At 43.9% G+C, this 18,562-nt stretch overlaps 1 protein-coding gene across 1 annotated transcript in view; it reads right to left on the reverse strand.

Moving 5' to 3' along the window:
- LOC144603953 (dual specificity mitogen-activated protein kinase kinase 6-like) overlaps nt 1-15,220 on the reverse strand; it is an 85,318-nt gene extending 70,098 nt beyond the window's left edge. Inside the window, exon 1 of the mRNA XM_078417809.1 lies at nt 15,101-15,220. Within this exon, the coding sequence (XP_078273935.1) occupies nt 15,101-15,116 (16 nt within the window). The 5' untranslated portion in view covers nt 15,117-15,220. The remainder of the gene's footprint in view (nt 1-15,100) is intronic.
- Between the last annotated feature and the right edge of the window lie 3,342 nt (nt 15,221-18,562).

Genomic DNA, 18,562 nt, shown 5'->3' on the forward strand with positions numbered 1-18,562 from the left:
AAAAAAGCACAGCGACTATTGTTCTTCATTCCAACCTTGGGCCTCAGGTACAATTAAAGTTTGCAGGAAGGGGCTCAAGACGACACAAACGGAACGCTGGCACTCCGCTATGTCATCCATCTACAGGAATTTTTATCCAGCCATGTTTTAAGGTTTTTTTTCAATTATTCTGCATTCACCTTCCCCTTACTGCAGAAATTGTTTGGGCACCATCTCTCTCTCTCTATTCAGTTATGCCTCTGCACAAAACTGGACTGACACCCTACCACCCAACCGTGCACAAATTCAGCACACCATTCTCAGTAATTAAGGGTTTCTAGACGTCGTGTGCGTTGAAGGCACTTTGTCCATCCACTACTGAAGATATGTTTTCTGGCAACATGCATTAATCCATCTACTCACCCTCAGGGAAGTGCAATCCTATTTTCACCCAATATTCACACAGGAGCACAACAGGAATCCTGGAAAACTTTCCTTCCCAGCTCAAAGATAAGGAGGTTGTTGGCTCATTATTCCTTCAGTCACCTTGGCAAGACTAACTCACAGCAATCTTGGATTCTAGTCAATAATGATGTAGTTAAACTCTATATTTACCAATAATATTTACCAATAATATTTGGAGTAGCACAGTAAAGTTGATTTATTCTAATAATTAGAATATTTTAATATTAGGATATATATTCAATATAAATATTGAAGTAAATGTTCCAACAACCAAAGGTTAAAAAAAACTATTTCCAGCCTATGCAATAATGACTTAAGACAACTTAATCCTTGTACCTTAATGGGGGAGAACAAATACCTTGTCTCGGCTTGAACAGGGTTTGTCTTAACAGGAAATCAAAAATAATAAATGCCAGAGATGCACAGGTTGGCCAATAAGACACAAACGATGCATTTTTTTGGGCAGTGCCTTTTTTCAAATTGTTCAGGGAACACCCCTATTTGGAATATTAATAAATTACTCATCATGCATTTTCAGCACTAAATTATGATTTTATTTCACATTGATATTTTTCTCTTCCAACTCCAGGTTTCAACAGAGCTCCTGGTTAAATTGTAAACTTTATCCCAAAATGACATGAGCTTCAATTACATGAAAAATAAATGTCTAACATTAACCTCATTGTACCATGGTTTTGCAGACTAAGGATGTTCACTCCAGTGTGCATTTAATCACTCTAGCCTGCATTTAATAATGTGCAGAAATTGTGATTTCCTAAGTCAAAAGATCACCCTGCTTCTCATATGCTGACAGACACGTAACCCACTGTCACAATCACAATTTAAATCCCAACGATCACCTCAAACAAAAAGTGCAGACCTCTGGTATACCCACCCCTCCTTCAATGGCACGCTCCCAGTTACACTTGGAACTTCTGGCTGCCAACTATTTCCAAATCCAACCTTGGACGGAAGTACATCGCACATTCTTGCATTGAAAAACATACAATGCCCAATAAGTTGCAAATGCAATTTTGAATTGGACTTAAGGCCAACAACTTCCTGGTACATGATGTTCTGCATCCTCAGGTCTTAGTGAAAATGTATGCATTAGTTCTGATCTTCCAAAACTCACGTGTAGGAAGGAACTCCAGATGCTGGTTTAAACCAAAGATAGACATAAAATGCTGGAGTAACTCAGCGGGGCAGGCAGCATCTCTGAAGAAGGGTCTCAACCCGAAAAGTGACCTATTCCTTCTCTCCAGAGCTGCTACCTATCCCACTGAGTTACTCCAGCATTTTGTGTCTATCTTCCAAAACTCATGATCTATCAGGATCTATCATAATCTGGAAACCATTATTAGGGGAATAGCAGGAGGCATTGAGTAAATCATAAAACAAGGAAAAGGCTAACCAGTTTTATTTTAAAAAATGATTTAAAAAATATATTTTGAGGATGTAACTGGCAGAGTGGATAAAGAGTAACTTGCAGCTATAGTGTATTTGGACTTCCATAAGACATTTAGAGAAGGTGCCATGCAACTACTGGTAATGTACTAGCAGGGACAGATATTGGCTAACAAACAGAAAGTGTGATTTAATGTGATATGTTATAATTAAGGGGATACCAGAGGGATCAATGTTGGGGCCTCAGCTATAAGTAAATGAGTTTTAAATTAAAGGAACAGATTCCATGACATCCTAATTCATAGACTATGCAAATATATATGGGAAAGCAAATGGTGAGGAAGGTGCAATGTTTCCAAAGAGGTACAGATAGGTTAAGCAAATTGGCAAAAAAATTGCAGTCAAGTATATCGTGGAGAAATGTGAAATATCCATTTTAGTAGGAGGCAATGCTAAATAATGGCTATTATAGACAGAGACAGACCAGAATGTTGTCGTGGAAAGGATACTGGTGTAGGGACATAGGGATTGGCCAGGTAATAGAACCCTCGGATTGGGTTACGGTCACGGGGTGAGGGAGCGCGGGGTATTTAAATGCTTGGCGCCAAACGTGAGATTAGAGATTAGATTAGTAAGTGAAGTTAGTGTTTGTCCAGAAAGAAGTCTGTCGCGTTTGTTACGGGTTTTATACTAATAAAGGATTTAGATAAAACCACTCGTCTGGACTCACTACATTGGTGACCTCGACGGATGCAAAAGCGAATGTCTAAGGTTTCTGATCCGTGGTCGGCTCGCCAGCAGCGGCACCTAACCCTCATTTCGGAGTTTACGACCGATGTCCGTCATATTGCGGGTAGGCTGAATGCCGTTGCTGATGCTCTGTCCCGGCCGGCCATTCCCTCCGTAGCCGTGGTTGGTAAACATGTGGATTTCCAGGAGCTAGCGGAGGCTCAGCGCCTGGAAGGAACTGCCGCGGTGTACGCCTCCACAACCTCGGGACTGCGTTTAGAGCAGGTGGCGTGTGGCCCCACAGGTACCAAGTTGTGGTGCGACATTACTCTCCCACGCCCTCGCCCGGTGGTGCCTGCCGCTCTGCGGCGTAAGGTTTTTGAGGCCATTCATGGCCTGGCACATCCGTCCATCAGGGCGACTTCAGCCATGGTGGCCGACCGGTTTGTCTGGCATGGCCTGCGGAAGCAGGTGGCAGCCTGGGCACGCGCCTGCATTCCGTGCCAGACCTCCAAAGTCCATCGTCATGTCCAGCCTCCGCACCAGACATTCGAGGTTCCCCCCGCCCGTTTTTTCCACATCCATGTGGATTTGGTGGGTCCATTGCCCTATTCTAGGGGTTACACTCATCTACTGACGGTGGTTGATCGGTTCACTCGTTGGCCGGAGGCGCTCCCGTTGTCGGACACCTCGGCGGCCTCCTGTGCACGGGCCCTGGCGTTGCATTGGGTGGCTCGTTTCGGGGTCCCGGCTATCATCACTACAGATCGGGAAGCCCAGTTCACCTCGTCTCTCTGGGCCGCGCTGGCGCAGCTTTATGGTGCTCGATTACAGCAGACCACCGCCTATCATCCCCAAGCCAACGGGATGGTTGAGCGTTTCCATCGGCAGCTGAAGGCGTCCCTCTGTGCTCGCCTGACTGGCTACGATTGGGCTGACCAGCTGCCTTGGGTCCTCCTCGGCATCCGTACGGCCCCGCGGGCTGAGCTGGGCACATCTTCGGCCGAGCTCGTCTACGGTTCGCCCCTGCGGGTGCCGGGCGATATTCTCCCTTTTACTCCCGCCTTGCCGCCATCCGTCACGTCAGTCTTGGGCTCCCTCCGAGAACGGGTGGGTTCTCTGGCTCCAGTCCCCACCTCTAGTCACGGAAGCACAGCAGTTCACGTTCCTTCGGAATTGCGGAGCTGTGATTTCGTGTTTCTTCGGAAAGATTGCCACCGTCCCCCTCTTCAGCCGGTTTACCAGGGCCCGTTCCAGGTGCTTAAAAGAGGAACTGTAACCTTCACCTTGCAGGTAGGAAATCGTCAGGAGCTGGTTTCAGTGTCCCGTCTCAAGCCGGCCCATTTAGACCAGGACCTCCCCGTGTCGGTGGCTCAGCCGCCGCGCCGGGGCCGGCCTGTGGCTGCTCGACTGGTCCCGTCAGCGGCGCCCAGTTTACCACCTCTTGGGCCTCCGCCGCCTATGGTTGGTCCCGGGCTGCCGTTGTTCATCAAGTGCCCCACGTCACCTGCACCCTCCGCTCCAGTGGACCCCCCATCGCCTCCAGTGGCGGCGTCCCCCCCGCCTCCTGTCACGCTGGGGGTATCGGTTTCCCCCATCCGTACACGTTCTGGGCGGGAGGTTCGGCCGCCCGTGAGGTATGGTTTCGAGGGTTCTGGGGGGGGTCATGTAGGGACATAGGGATTGGCCAGGTAATAGAACCCTCGGATTGGGTTACGGTCACGGGGTGAGGGAGCGCGGGGTATTTAAATGCTTGGCGCCAAACGTGAGATTAGAGATTAGATTAGTAAGTGAAGTTAGTGTTTGTCCAGAAAGAAGTCTGTCGCGTTTGTTACGGGTTTTATACTAATAAAGGATTTAGATAAAACCACTCGTCTGGACTCACTACACTGGCGTAGATGAAACACAAGCTAGCACGCAGGTTTCACAAGTAATTGCGAAAATGGAATGTTAGCCTATGCTAATGAAATTTGGAGTATAAAACGTGAAGAGTCTGGCGAGAACTACACAAGACATTTGAGAGACCACAGCTGAACGATTGCATACAATTTTAATCTCCTTGTTTAAGTAAGGATATCCTTGCATTGGAGAGTTCAGAAAAGTTTCCCAGTACCGATTCTTGGGATGAATGGGTTGTGTTACAAGGAAAGATTTGGCAAGTTGAGCCAACACTCCAGTGGGTCCCAACCTCTTCATCCAAGGCTGAAAATTGATCAAACATTTGAACTTGTGGCCCTTATTTTAAGGTAGCATGGCAAATTAACAGAATATTCTGTCAAGATGAATTGGGCTTTCAAAACATTTTAGTTTGGTTCTGCTGCTTATTGATCACAAAATTAAAACGTTAAATGAAAATCAAATATAAATCAAAAATGTTCAATAGATTCAGGATCAGTTCCTATGTTCAATAGATTCAGGATCAGTTCCTGTGGATTAGACAATAGACAATAGGTGCAGGAGGAGGCCATTCGGCCCTTCGAGCCAGCACCGCCATTCAATGTGATCATGGGTGATCATTCTCAATTAGTACCCCGTTCCTGCCTTCTCCCCATACCCCCTGACTCCACTATCCTTAAGAGCTCTATCCAGCTCTCTCTTGCATGCATTCAGAGAATTGGCCTCCACTGCCTTCTGAGGCAGAGAATTCCACAGATTCACAACTCTCTGACTGAAAAAGTTTTTCCTCATCTCAGTTCTAAATGGCCTACCCCTTATTCTTAAACTGTGGCCCCTTGTTCTGGACTCCCCCAACATTGGGAACATGTTTCCTGCCTCTAACGTGTCCAACCCCTTAATAGTCTTATACGTTTCGATAAGATCTCCTCTCATCCTTCTAAATTCCAGTGTATACAAGCCTAATCGCTCCAGTAAATTCCCTGAATAGCACGCCCTCAATAGCAAAAATATCCTTCCTCAAATTTGGAGACCAAAACTGCACACAGTATTCCAGGTGCGGTCTCACTAGGGCCCTGTACAACTGCAGAAGGACCTCTTTGCTCCTATACTCAACTCCTCTTGTTATGAAGGCCAACATTCCATTGGCTTTCTTCACTGCCTGCTGTACCTGCATGCTTCCTTTCAGTGAGGGTAGCTAATGTTATCCCACTTTTCAAGAAAGGAGCGAAAGAGAAAACAGGGGATTATAGACCAGGTAGCCTGACATCGGTGGTGGGGAAGATGCTGGAGTCAATTATTAAAGAGGTAATAACGACGCATTTGGATAGCAGTAAGAGGATTGGTCTAACTCGGCATGGATTTATGAAGGGGAAATCCTGCTTGACTACTGGAATTATTTGAGGATGTGACAAGTAAAGTGGATGTAGTGTATCTAAACTTTCAGAAAGCCTTTGATAAGGTCCTACACGGGAGGTTGGTGAGCAAAATTAAAGCACATGGTATTGGGGGTAGGGTATTGACATGGATAGAGAATTGATTGGCAGACAGGAAGCAAAGAGTGGGAGTAAACGGGTCCTTTTCAGAATGGCAGGCAGTGGCGTGGAGTGCCGCAAGGCTCGGTGCTGAGGCCGCAACTATTTACAATATATATTAATAATTTGGATGATGGAATTAGAAGTAACACTAGCAGGTTTGCAGACGACACGATGCAGGGTGGCAGTGTGAACTGCGAAGAGGATGTTAGGAGGTTGCAGGGTGACTTGAACAGGTTGAGTGAGTGGGCAGATGCAATATAATGTAGATAAATGTGAGGTTATCCACTTTGGCGGCAAAAATAAAGAGGCAGATTATTATCTCAATGGTGTCAGATTAGATAAAGGGGAAGTGCAACGAGACCTTGGTGTCCTTGTACACCAGTCACTGAAAGTAAGCATTCAGGTACAGCAGGCAGTGAAGAAAGCGAATGGCACGTTGGCCTTCATAACGGGAAGATTTGAGTATAGGAGTAAGGAGGTCCTTCTGCAGTTGTATAGGGCTCTGGTGAGACAACATCTGGAGTACTGTGTGCAGTTTTGGTCTCCTAATTTGAGGAAGGAAATCCTTGCTATTGAGGCAGTGTAGCGGAGGTTCACAAGGTTAATCCCTGGGATGGCGGGACTGTCATATGAGGAAAGATTGGAAAGACTGGGCTTTTATTCACTGGAGTTTAGAAGGATGAGAGGGAATCCTATAAAATTATAAAAGGACTGGACAAGCTAGATGCAGGAAAAATGTTCCCAATGTTGGGGGAGTCCAGAACCAGGGGCCACAGTCTAAGAATAAAAGAATTAAAACTGAGGTGAGAAACTTTTTCACCCAGAGTGTTGTGAATTTGTGGAATGCTCCGTCACAGAAGGCAGTGGTGGCTAATTCACTGGATGAATTTAAAAGAGAGTTAGATGGAGCTCCCAGGGGCTAGTGGAATCGAGGGATATGGGGAGAAGGCAGGCACAGGTTACTGATTGTGGATGATCAGCCATTATCACAATGAATGGCGGTACTGGCTCAAAGGGCCAAATGGCCTCCTCCTGCACCAATTTTCTATGTTTCTATTCATTGAAAACTAAATTAAAGTACGGAATAAAATTCAAAATTAGCATTTTGGTTTTACCCAATTTAATTTCTACCCCTTGGCAGCCAAAAACATGGCATAAAAATACCTGCCTACATGAAAGTCCAATATTTAGTCACAATTTTCAAAAAACAAATACAAAGTGGGCAATTCTGAGCTCTAACCGAGTTGGATATTTTTTTCAAGGAGAAAGAATTTTGTCCATTCTCTTAGAAACACATGGATGCAATCAGTTAAGTCACTCGTAGACTCAATTAATATTGTGATGACATCAAACGTGCCTACTGGTCTACCCGCCTCTCCCTTGCGTGCTGAAACATGCACAACAGCTGCAAGGCAGCGCATCAAACATGTTGAGAACTTTCGCCAGTATTTTCCATGATTTAAAACACAAATTTTGGATCCCCTCACGTGTCAATACTTCATCGCCCAATTTTGGGCTGCAGCCGGAGGTTGGGAACTAGTGCTATAGTCATTTGAATTAGAAGAACAAGAAATAATCTCATTTAATTATGCAAGTTTCTGAGGAAGTTTAACAGCTGCTATGGGGATGTTTCCCCTTGTGGGGGAAAGCTAGAGCATCAGGCCATCGCTTCAAGACACAGATGAAAGGTAATTTCTTCTCTCAGATAGTCATGAATCTTTGGAAGTTAGAGCTGTGGAGGCCAAGTTATTGAAAATATTTGTGACTGAGATAAACAGATTTTGGGGTTCTCAGGGAATCAAGGATTGTAGGGAGCTGGCAGAAAAGTAGTTGAAGCTAAGATCTGATGTATACAATTGTACTGAATGACAGAAAAGCTGAAGGGAGTTTATGGCTTGTTCCTGCTCACATTCTGATATTTTTAACCAAAACTCATTTGAACTCCACTACTGCACTCATTAGGGTGCCCATTTGTTTAGTTTAGCTTATCGTCACATGTACGATACAGTGAAAATCTTTTGTTGCATGCTAACCAGTCAGCGGAACGACAATACATGATTACAATCAAGCCATCCACAGTGTACGGACGCATGAAAGGGAATAACATGAATAACCGTTTAGTGCAAGTAAAGACCAGTAAAGTCCAATGGAAGATAGTCTGAGGGTCTCCAATGAGGTAGATTGTAGCACAGGACTGCTCTCTAGTTACTGGTAGGATAGTTCAGTTGCCCGATAACAGCTGGGAAGAAACTATCTCTGAATCTGGAGGTGTGCGGGGTGCATTAGAAGCACTCACCATCGTCTGCAGACTTTGCCCATCCATTTAGGAATACTCACAACCAAGAACAAAGGTTCCAGCTTACAGTTCCTACACGTAATTCTATGCCATTGGATCACCGAACACCACCACCACCACCACACCCCCCACAATGAAAACATTTGGACTGAAGATGTGGTATTTCACAGTATTGTGCTATGGGCCTCTGAATTAATCCCCTGGTAATGCACATTTACTAGTGAAACAAACTGTCCTAGGTTATTCCAATAAAAGAAATATAAAATGCAAGGCAGGGTTTGTAGGGAAAACAAAATTATCCAAATTACCATTTCTACATCAGCTTTTAACTTAACACAGTTCACCGACACACAAAGCCTCACTTTATTGTCTAATCAGCCATTGAACAGTGTAATTGTTATTGCATACCTCACCAGTTTCTCACACCAAAGACATAAAAGTATTCTATATCTAATGAGCACACGTTTACCATTAAAGACAAAACTTGTGTGTTGAGTGGAGATCTTGTTACAAAGCAATGGGATAAACCAACTGCTTTCATCACAGTTCAGCTAGTAGCCCACTCACCTCTCAAGCAGAAACTTGTTGGATCAAGTCCCACTTCATAATTTTGATACATGGTCCACGCAGTTGTAAAACTGCATGACTGAGTACTTTTTGCGTACAGTTCGAGGTAATGTCCTGTACCTGAACTATTAAACTGAGATCATGTTCACTCTCAGTTACACAAAAAACTCCTTTATGATAATATGCAAAAGAACAGTGGATTTCAGTCAAGATTTATCTTTCATCTAGGAGTATTACAAAATTTTTTCTAGACATTATTATTGCCATTTGTATTATCTTATTTTGCATATGTGCTGAGACACTTTCTAATTTTTTCCTTTCACCTGGAACATCGGTCAGGGTGGGTGCCTGGAATGTGTTATCAGGTGTGGTAGTGGAAACAGATAGATATGAATATTTAAGAGGCTTTTGGATCGGCACATCAATAAGCAGGTAATGGAGGGAAATTGAATATTTGCAGGTGCAGAAGTTGGTATGACATCTTGTCGGCATTATGGGCTGAAAGGCCTGTTCCTGTTCTATGTTCTAAGATTCCATATCATACCAAGAAAGATCTTTAAAAAACAAAGCAGAAACATCCTAAGTCACATGAGGGTAAGCTAGATAACCAAAATCTTTGTCAAAGATATAGGCTTTAAAGAGACCTTTTCCAATCATAATCATAGCCATTTAATCCCACTTCTTCCAAACGTTTAGAATCATTCAACTATTGATACTACTTTTAAATGTCTCACTCCTCAAAATCTGACTGAGAATGCTATCTAAAATAAATACTAGAAAGACATGCATTTAGATCAATCGCTCAAACATGAAACAAAAAAAATTGGGGGGAAATCAGTTGGTTTCAAATTAGATTTGTTTCTAATTTTAAGATTTGAATGTACATGAATCAATGAGCAAGCCAACAGGGTCCTGCACAAACCAATCTGTCCTGCACTCTCTAAAAAAAAAAAGTTACCTATCTTTATATGCAAGGTCTATATTTTATCAAAGGACAGATTTTGAAAGAAACAGAAAATAAAAAAGACTTTAAAAGTATTTAATGCAGGCAAATGTAAATTACTTGAACACGAAAGTTAAAATTCATCTATTGCAAATGCTGTTAGGGAGAATGCCATCAATTTAACTCATCTACCAATTTCATTCCAGGTTAACCAAAAACAAGCTGGTTTCATTTGTTGAGTAATAGGCCCCATACCCACATTACCAGATAAAGAAAATTGAATACATCCTGCTACCTTCCATACTTTCTGTTCTTTTAAATTAAATGAACACCTCTAATTATTGTGCATTGAAAGTGAAACAGTTCATCACAGGGCAAACAACTACGAAAAGGGGAATGAGCCATTTAAACTCACAAGTCTATTCCACCACCCAATAAACCATGGCTAAACGATGACATGACTCAATACATCTATCTTTTCAGTTCCGTACACTCTTTAATATTTTTAGTCTTATTAACCAATTTTAGCAGGAATCGATAGAATTGCATTGAATCCAGATTTATCACTTGAAGAATTCAAATGTCTACCTTATTTTGTTAATATCCATCAACAGTTCTTGCCCAATAGTTTTTTCAGACCATCTCTAACTGGTAGAAAGTTTCCCTCCATCTATCCTTTTCCTTCGCTTAATAACCTCAAATAATCTAAATTCCTTGGAAAATAATTACTTCTTTTATTGCCTTTCTTTGCATTACAATTCATGGAATTGAGTTATCTTTCCAATAAGTTGCTGTGCTGCTCCCTTCAAGATCAACGTATCCTTCCTAAGGTGTGCAGTCCAGAAGAGGTGACAGTACTCAAGATCCAGTCTAACCAGAGTATTTCTACCTGGAACATAACTCCTATACTGAAAGAGAAAGCCAGCATGATTTTCTGGCCACCTCTAAAACATTTTAATGAAGTCCACATTGTCAAGTTGAGCTAGTCTATCCCTCTAAATATTTCCTTTTTATGTATCTGTCATAAATAGATACAAGACTTGAAAACCAACTGAAATGAATTTCAAAGGAATTGATGCAGATGGTGGGTCAAATTACCTTCTTCTCCACTAATCTGTGATTGCATGCTAAAAATTCACCATAATTGCATAGTAATGTGGACAGTATACTTGAGAATGTCCAGACAACATGAACTCCAAAAGCACTAAAACAAATCAGGAAATCTAAATTTAAAACAAAGTGCAGGAGATATGTGGGTGATAAGAAGGTAGCACAAAATGCTGGAGTAACTCAGCAGGTCAGGCAGCATCTTGGAGAGAAGGAATGGGTGACATTTCGGGTCGAGACCCTTCTTCAGTCTGATTTGTACCAGCATCTGCAGTTATTTTCCTACACAACATGTGGGTGATAAGACATCATCAATGGAGGGAGAAAGAAATGCAATGCTTCATGCTAATGATCTCACATCAATGAGTCATAAATCTGAAATGTTATCTCTGTTTCTCACTATACAGATGATGATTGAACTGATAAGCATTTCTAATACTGCCTGTGTTTCTGTTTATCTGAAGTCCTTTAGATATTCAGAATTGGATCAGTTCAGTTCTTCCTCACTTGGTAGATTTGCTACTTGCTCTGTAGGTTAGTGATACTGCTTGGTTAGTGTAACTGCTTGATTCATTGGTGATCAGTCTCCTCCTCCTTGCTCTGTAACAAAAAGCAAAGTCCTGGTAATATTAGAAAAAGAGGGAGTAAAATGTTTTGGATTAATATTATTTGCAATATTTATAAGAAGACTTAGTTCGTTCAAGCAATTGAACTTTGGTGTCATGATTATTATTATAGCTATCTATAACCATGGTGTTTTAATTCATTCCTATTTAATTGTGTACTCGGGAGGTGTAAGATGCAAGTCTCAAATTACCAGGAGCTGCAAAGAGCTTTTAATCAATAGAAATTGTAAGCTGTGTTGTGTTACCTGGCAACACAAGTGCTGAAAACCAAGAATAACATAGTCAGGAAAGAAAGTTTAAATGGTTGCCTCTTAAGCAGTGAAGCAACCCGATGTTCCTATTATAGCCGCAATCAACAATACAGGAAGATGGAGCAGATGGCAGTTTCACAAGCAGTCTATTGGGTGTGTCAGTAAAATTAAAGTCCTTTTCAATGGTTCCTATAGTATTCAGCCATGCAGATAACATCTTGCCTCCCTCACTGGTTTTTGCTCAATTGTCTAATCTTTGTCAGAGCAGCAATGCAAGGTGCTTGAATTGCTACCACGCTGCTTGACTACAATGCATGACAAGAAAATGTTGGGATTAGCTGCAACTCAAGCATTTTATAATGCATTTGACAGCTAATTTCACTATGTTAGTGGAGTCATGAATGCAATAGACAATAGGTACAGGAGTAGGCCATTCGGCTCTTCGAGCCAGCACCGCAAGGCTGAAAGAAATGGCAATCATGTGATGCAATGGCAACTCTCACATACAGAACCACAGTAATTACCAGATCATTTAGGGTTTTTTTCTAAGTGATGCAAGTTGAGAGATAAATATTTGCTTGTATATCGGGACAAATTCCCCTGCACTTTTTCTATAGTAATGATTTGTGATCTTTTACATCCTCTTATCAGGACAAACAGATCCTGTGAACAACATGCTTCTATAAGATGGCACCTCTGACAATTACCCTTCTGTATCATACCGTAGCAGTGGTGTGTAATATCTTACCCAAGTATTGGAAATCATAAAACAAATTACAGATGCTGAAAATCTAAAATAGAAACAAATAAATGCTGAAAATATTCAGCAGATCTGACCTTGTCAATGGGGAATGACAAAGTTCAATGCTGAGAACTATATTCTGTACTCTGTACCTTCCCATTTGCTCTGCCTATTATCTTACTTGAGTTTGACGTGATGGTATTTTTGTATGGTATTATCTGATCTGACTGGATAGCATGTAAAAGGAAGCTTTTCACTATACCTTGGTACACATGACAATAATAAACCAAAACAGATCGATGCATGTAATGTTTCCCTGGCTGAGCAGCCTGGAAGGAAGGATCTCATTCTTAAAGTAGAGAGTTACCTACTCAGGGTAGAGAGTAGAAGACCAGAACTAATTCCACCCATCCCCTCACTTCCCTCATTCCCGCACACCGCAGGTGACAAATCTGGTATTCGGAACTGGAGAGGAACTTGGCAGCTCAGTCAATTAGTACATTCAAGACAATTTAAGCCATTTTTATATATTAGAGAAAGACATGGTAGTGCAGCAAAGTGGCACTGAAACATCTGTTATAAACAGCAGAGTAGGAACAAGATTTGTTTTCTTTTGATACCAATTCTTATGTCCTAGATAAGAATGTGCTAAAATTGGATTGTACAAGGAGTAGATCTGTATGTGCTGGCCCCACTGGAGCAAATTTCTTTCTTCACTCTTCAAGCCAGAGTATTTATACACCTTCTCCGTGTACTTTAACATTCCTTCCCCCGCCCGTCCAACACTGCCCCAGCAACTCCAGACTGAGGTAGCTCCTCACAAGGGGATGCAAGACTAACCGTCTGCAAAGGTCTCTCTTCAGAGTCATCTGCTGCAGCATTAATTATTGTTGGCAGTGATCCACCTTGGTAATTCCAAATTGGTTAACCAGTGGCAAATGAAAAATCAAAAAACTACAGATGGTGGAAAACTTAAATTAAAAAAGATGGAAGCACTCAGCAGGTGGTGAGAGAAACAGAGTTAAAACTTCAGGTCAAAACAATCTTCACCAAAAGTTACTTGTGATGAGTATGGTTACTTTCTGAGAAGTACTTTCTCAGAGTGCAAAAATTGAACTTTGTGTTTCTACAAGACAGGGATTTTCATTACTCAATCCAGCACAGTTCTATCCAAAATGTACTAATGAAATAATCTGTCAATATTTGAGCAAATAAAAACAATTTGGCACTGATTATGAAGGTTTGCGTTTTACAAACAAGCAAATATACCCATTGTCTATCCATTAGAAGATTTAAACCCAATTAAAGGAAACAAAATTAGCAAACTCTGGAAATCTGAAACATTCAGCAGATTTAACAGTGTCTTTGGTGAGAAACAAAGTTAATATTTCAGATTCATGACCTTTCATCGACCTGAAGTAACTTGTTCTGATTATCTTCCACTTCTGACAAAGGGTCTACATAATGAAACCTTAACTCTTGATTCTCTCTCCATAGTCACTGCCTGACCAGTTGAGTGTTGAGTATTTTCCATCTTTATTTCCAATTCTATCTAGACTATTTTATTTTAATTTTCCAAGGGATGTTTTTTTTAAAAGCCATATGATAAAACACCTACTGACTATAATCCAAACATTCCACAGGAAATATTCCATCCTCCCATCACATATTTTAATCAGAGTTCAAACTTGTGGGCACCTTTCAGTAACTGTCACCATGCATACATTGACCATGAGTCATCAACTCCACTCAGCAACATTACACTCACTGGTGACTCACGGCCATGGTGACAGCACATCACACAAAAAAAGCAAGTAACAACAGGATACAAGGAGCCTCCAGGATGATCCAACTGAAAGACATTTCCTCCCATCCGACCATTTGTAATCCACAAACATAGCAGTAAGTGACCTTAGAGACAGTGCTGGTAATGTTTTGGTTGTAAGATCAAGCAGTATTTTATATATTACATCATTGATTTGCCCTTTCTCAGATCGAGCAGTTAGTTGTACATGTTGCCTAATAGACCCCACACTTTGATATTCAAGTTTAAAAAGCACATATAGTTTCCCGATAACGTCCCTTCCATGCTTACTTTAATAATCTACTTTGCACATTAATGACCTCCTTCAGATCTTATGTAATAGCAAGCAATCAAACCCACCAGGGCCACACAGTTGAGTGAAAAATATTAATTACACATGAAGCAATAGTGAAAATTCAAATAAAATCAATGCCATCTTACAACATACTATATATTATATGCATATATTATATTTTAAGCTGCACATATGAGCACGGTAAAAGGCAACTGGAAAATAATTTAATAGATATATTAAGAATAATGGGATCAGAAACATGATTTGCAAATTATTATTCTATAATGAGTAAATCAGAATCAATATATAGACACAAAAAGCTGGAGTAACTCAGCGGGTCAGGCAGCATCTGTCCCGCTGAGTTACTCCAGCATTTTGTGTCTATCTTCGGTTTAAACCAGCAACTGCAGTTCCTTCCTACACAAATCAGAATCAAGTACTGAGAGCCTCAAACTTACCTTTGGAAAGAGACATGATGAGCGCTGCAAGTTATTTACCGGCTGCGAGCAGCGCCAGGGTTCATGAGTGCGTGTCTGGCTGGATCCGCACACACAGGTAGAGGGAGTGGGGGAAGGGGAATTGGGGGCAGGGGGGACAGAGGAAGCGGGGGTGGGGACAGAGCAGAGTGGGGGCAGAGAGGGCCGAGGGAATGGGGGGGCTGGGGGATCGGGGGAAGAGGGAGCTGGGGGAGTGGAGGGGCAGAGGGAGCGGGGGGGGTGGTGGGGGGTCTGGGGGAGTGGGGGGGCAGAGGGAGTGGGGGGGCAGAGGGAGTGGGGGGGGCAGAGGGAGTGGGGGGCAGAGGGAGTGGGGGGCAGAGGGAGTGGGGGGCAGAGGGAGTGGGGGGCAGAGGGAGCGGGTCAGAGGGAGTGGAGGGGCAGGGGGAGAGGGCAGGGGTATTGGGGCAGAGGAAGTGGAAGGGGTGGTGGGGGGGCAGAGGGAGTGGGGGGGCAGAGGGAGTGGGGGGCAGGGGGAGTGGGGGGCAGGGGGAGTGGGGGGCAGGGGGAGTGAGGGGCAGGGGGAGTGGAGGGACAGAGCAGGGAGTGGGGGCAGAGCAGGGAGTGGGGGCAGAGCAGGGAGTGGGGGCAGAGCAGGGAGTGGGGGCAGAGCAGGGAGTGGGGGCAGAGCAGGGAGTGGGGGCAGAGCAGGGAGTGGGGGCAGAGCAGGGAGTGGGGGCAGAGCAGGGAGTGGGGGCAGAGCAGGGAGTGGGGGCAGAGCAGGGAGTGGGGGCAGAGTCACCCGCAGTGAAGATGCGCTGGGCGGGGGCGAAAGGAGAAAACCCGAGGCTTCAACACGGCCAGCGGGCTGCCTGCGTGAGGCGGAGGGTCAGTCCCCTCTGGTGATGAAGTGATAGAGGTGCGGGGCTGGCGTTGGCGCTGCACTTCTCCTGTGGAGCAAGTTTCAGATTCCTCTCATCCTCTCTCTCTCTCCCTCCCTCCCGCTCGGACAGCCTCTCCTCCCCCGTCCCGCCCCCTAACGACCACTCACACCGACCCCTCCCACACCCCGTCTCCACCAATAGGAGCGCGGCCTCCGGTAAACCCCGCCCCTCCGCGGTGACCGACGGGGCGCTTGTCCAATAGAAACCCCGGTCTGCGCCGTTGCGTGACGACGCGTGCACCAATGCGGTGGCGGTTTACGAGGGGCTGCGGCGGCGGCGGCTGTTTGATTCACAATCTTCAAACCCCCAGCTGTTTAAACGTTTCATTCACAATTCCTCCCGAATGTAGTGGAGATTGAAGTCTACAGTTCGGGTTTTAGTCCGCATCCGTTCGGCTGAAAGTTGTGAGCGTCTTTCATTCAAAGTCTCCCCTGAGCCGACAGACAGCGCCATTGAGGACGATAGCAACGCGCTGTGGGGAGCGAAGACCATGCATGTGGAGCAAGAGGGAAGAAGTCTTCCATACCAACCCTGCTGACTACTTGTGCAGCTTTCCACACAAACCCTGCTAACCACACGTGCAGCTTTCCACACAAACCCTGCTAACCACACTGGAAAACTTTTTCAGTCAGAGAGTTGTAAATCTGTGGAATTCTCTGCCTCAGAAGGCAGTGGAGGCCAATTCTCTGAATGCATTCAAGAGAGAGCTAGATAGAGCTCTTAAGGATAGCGGAGTCAGGGGTATGGGGAGAAGGCAGGAACGGGGTACTGATTGAGAATGATCAACCATGATCACATTGAATGGTGGTGCTGGCTCGAAGGGCCGAATGGCCTACTCCTGCACCTATTGTCTATTGTCACACGTGCAGCTTTCCACATCAACCCTGCTAACTACTTGTGCAACATTCCACACCAACCCTGCTGACTACTTGTGCAACATTCCACACCAACCCTGCTAACCACTTGTGCAGCTTTCCACACCAGCCCTACTGACTACTTGTGCAGCTTTCCACACCAACCCTGCTGAGAACTTGTGTGGGAAGGAACTGCAGATGCTGGTTTACACATAATGCTGGAGTAAGTCAGCGGGTCAGGCAGCATCTCTGGAGAGAAGGAATGGGTGACGTTTCGTGTCGACACCCTTCTTCGGACTGTCAGGGGAGAGGGAGACCCAGAGATAAGGAAGGGTAACGTGTGGTCAGGGTAATCGTTTTCACACATTACCCTTCCTTATCTCTAGCTCTCCCTCTCCCCTGACTCTCAGTCTGAAGAAGGGTCTTGACCCGAAACGTCACCTTTTCCTTCTATCCAGAGATGCTGCCTGTCCTGCTGTTACTCCAGCATTGTGTGTCTCTCTTCAGAGAACGTGCAGCTTTCCACCCTAGCCCTGTTTACAACTTGTGCAGCTTTCCACCCTAACCCTGCTTACAACTTGTGCAGCTTTCCACACTAACACTGCTGAGAACTTGTGCAGCATCGTTACTGTTTCTGCCTGAAGTCTGCAGCATTGCGAAAATACGTTGCTCGCTGTATCTAATGCGTTTTTTTACATTGTATCTATATAAATATCACGTTAGATGCAAAAAATATATGTATACACACAAATACAAATATATATATATATATATACAGAAATTGATGCATCTTCTATGTATATATATATGTATGTAATAGGCATCCATTTATATATCTTTGATGCATTTTCTATGTATTTATATATGTGTGTGTATATATATATATAACCATATAACCATATAACAACTACAGCATGGAAACAGACCTGTCCGGCCCTACCAGTCCACGCCGACCATTCTCCCTGACCTAGTCTCATCTACCTGCACTCAGACCATAACCCTCTAATCCCCTCCTATCCATATACCTATCCAATTTACTCTTAAATAATAAAATCGTGCCAGCCTCCACCACTTCCACCGGAAGCCCATTCCATACAGCCACCACCCTCTGAGTAAAGAAGTTACCCCTCATGTTACCCCTAAACCTTTGTCCCTCAATTCTGAAGCTATGTCCCCTTGTTGGAATCTTCCCCACTCTCAAAGGGAAAAGCCTACCCACGTCAACTCTGTCCGTCCCTCTCAAAATTTTAAAAACCTCTATCAAGTCCCCCCTCAACCTTCTACGCTCCAAAGAATAAAGACCCAACCTGTTCAACCTCTCTCTGTAGCCTAAGGCAACATTCTAGTAAATCTCCTCTGTACCCTCTCCATTTTGTCGACATCCTTCCTATAATTAGGCGACCAGAACTGCACACCATACTCCAGATTCGGCCTCACCAATGCCCTGTACAATTTTAACATTACATCCCAACTTCTATACTCGATGCTCTGATTTATAAAGGCAAGCATACCAAACGCCTTCTTCACCACCCTATCCACATGAGATTCCACCTTCAGGGAACAATGCACAGTTATTCAAAGATCCCTCTGTTCCACTGCATTCCTCAATTCCCTACCATTTACCCCGTACGTCCTATTTTGATTTGTCCTACCAAAATGCAGCACCTCACACTTATCAGCATTAAACT

Source organism: Rhinoraja longicauda, chromosome 21, assembly GCF_053455715.1.
Source record: "Rhinoraja longicauda isolate Sanriku21f chromosome 21, sRhiLon1.1, whole genome shotgun sequence".
In the NCBI taxonomy this organism is placed as follows: Eukaryota; Metazoa; Chordata; class Chondrichthyes; order Rajiformes; family Arhynchobatidae; genus Rhinoraja; species Rhinoraja longicauda.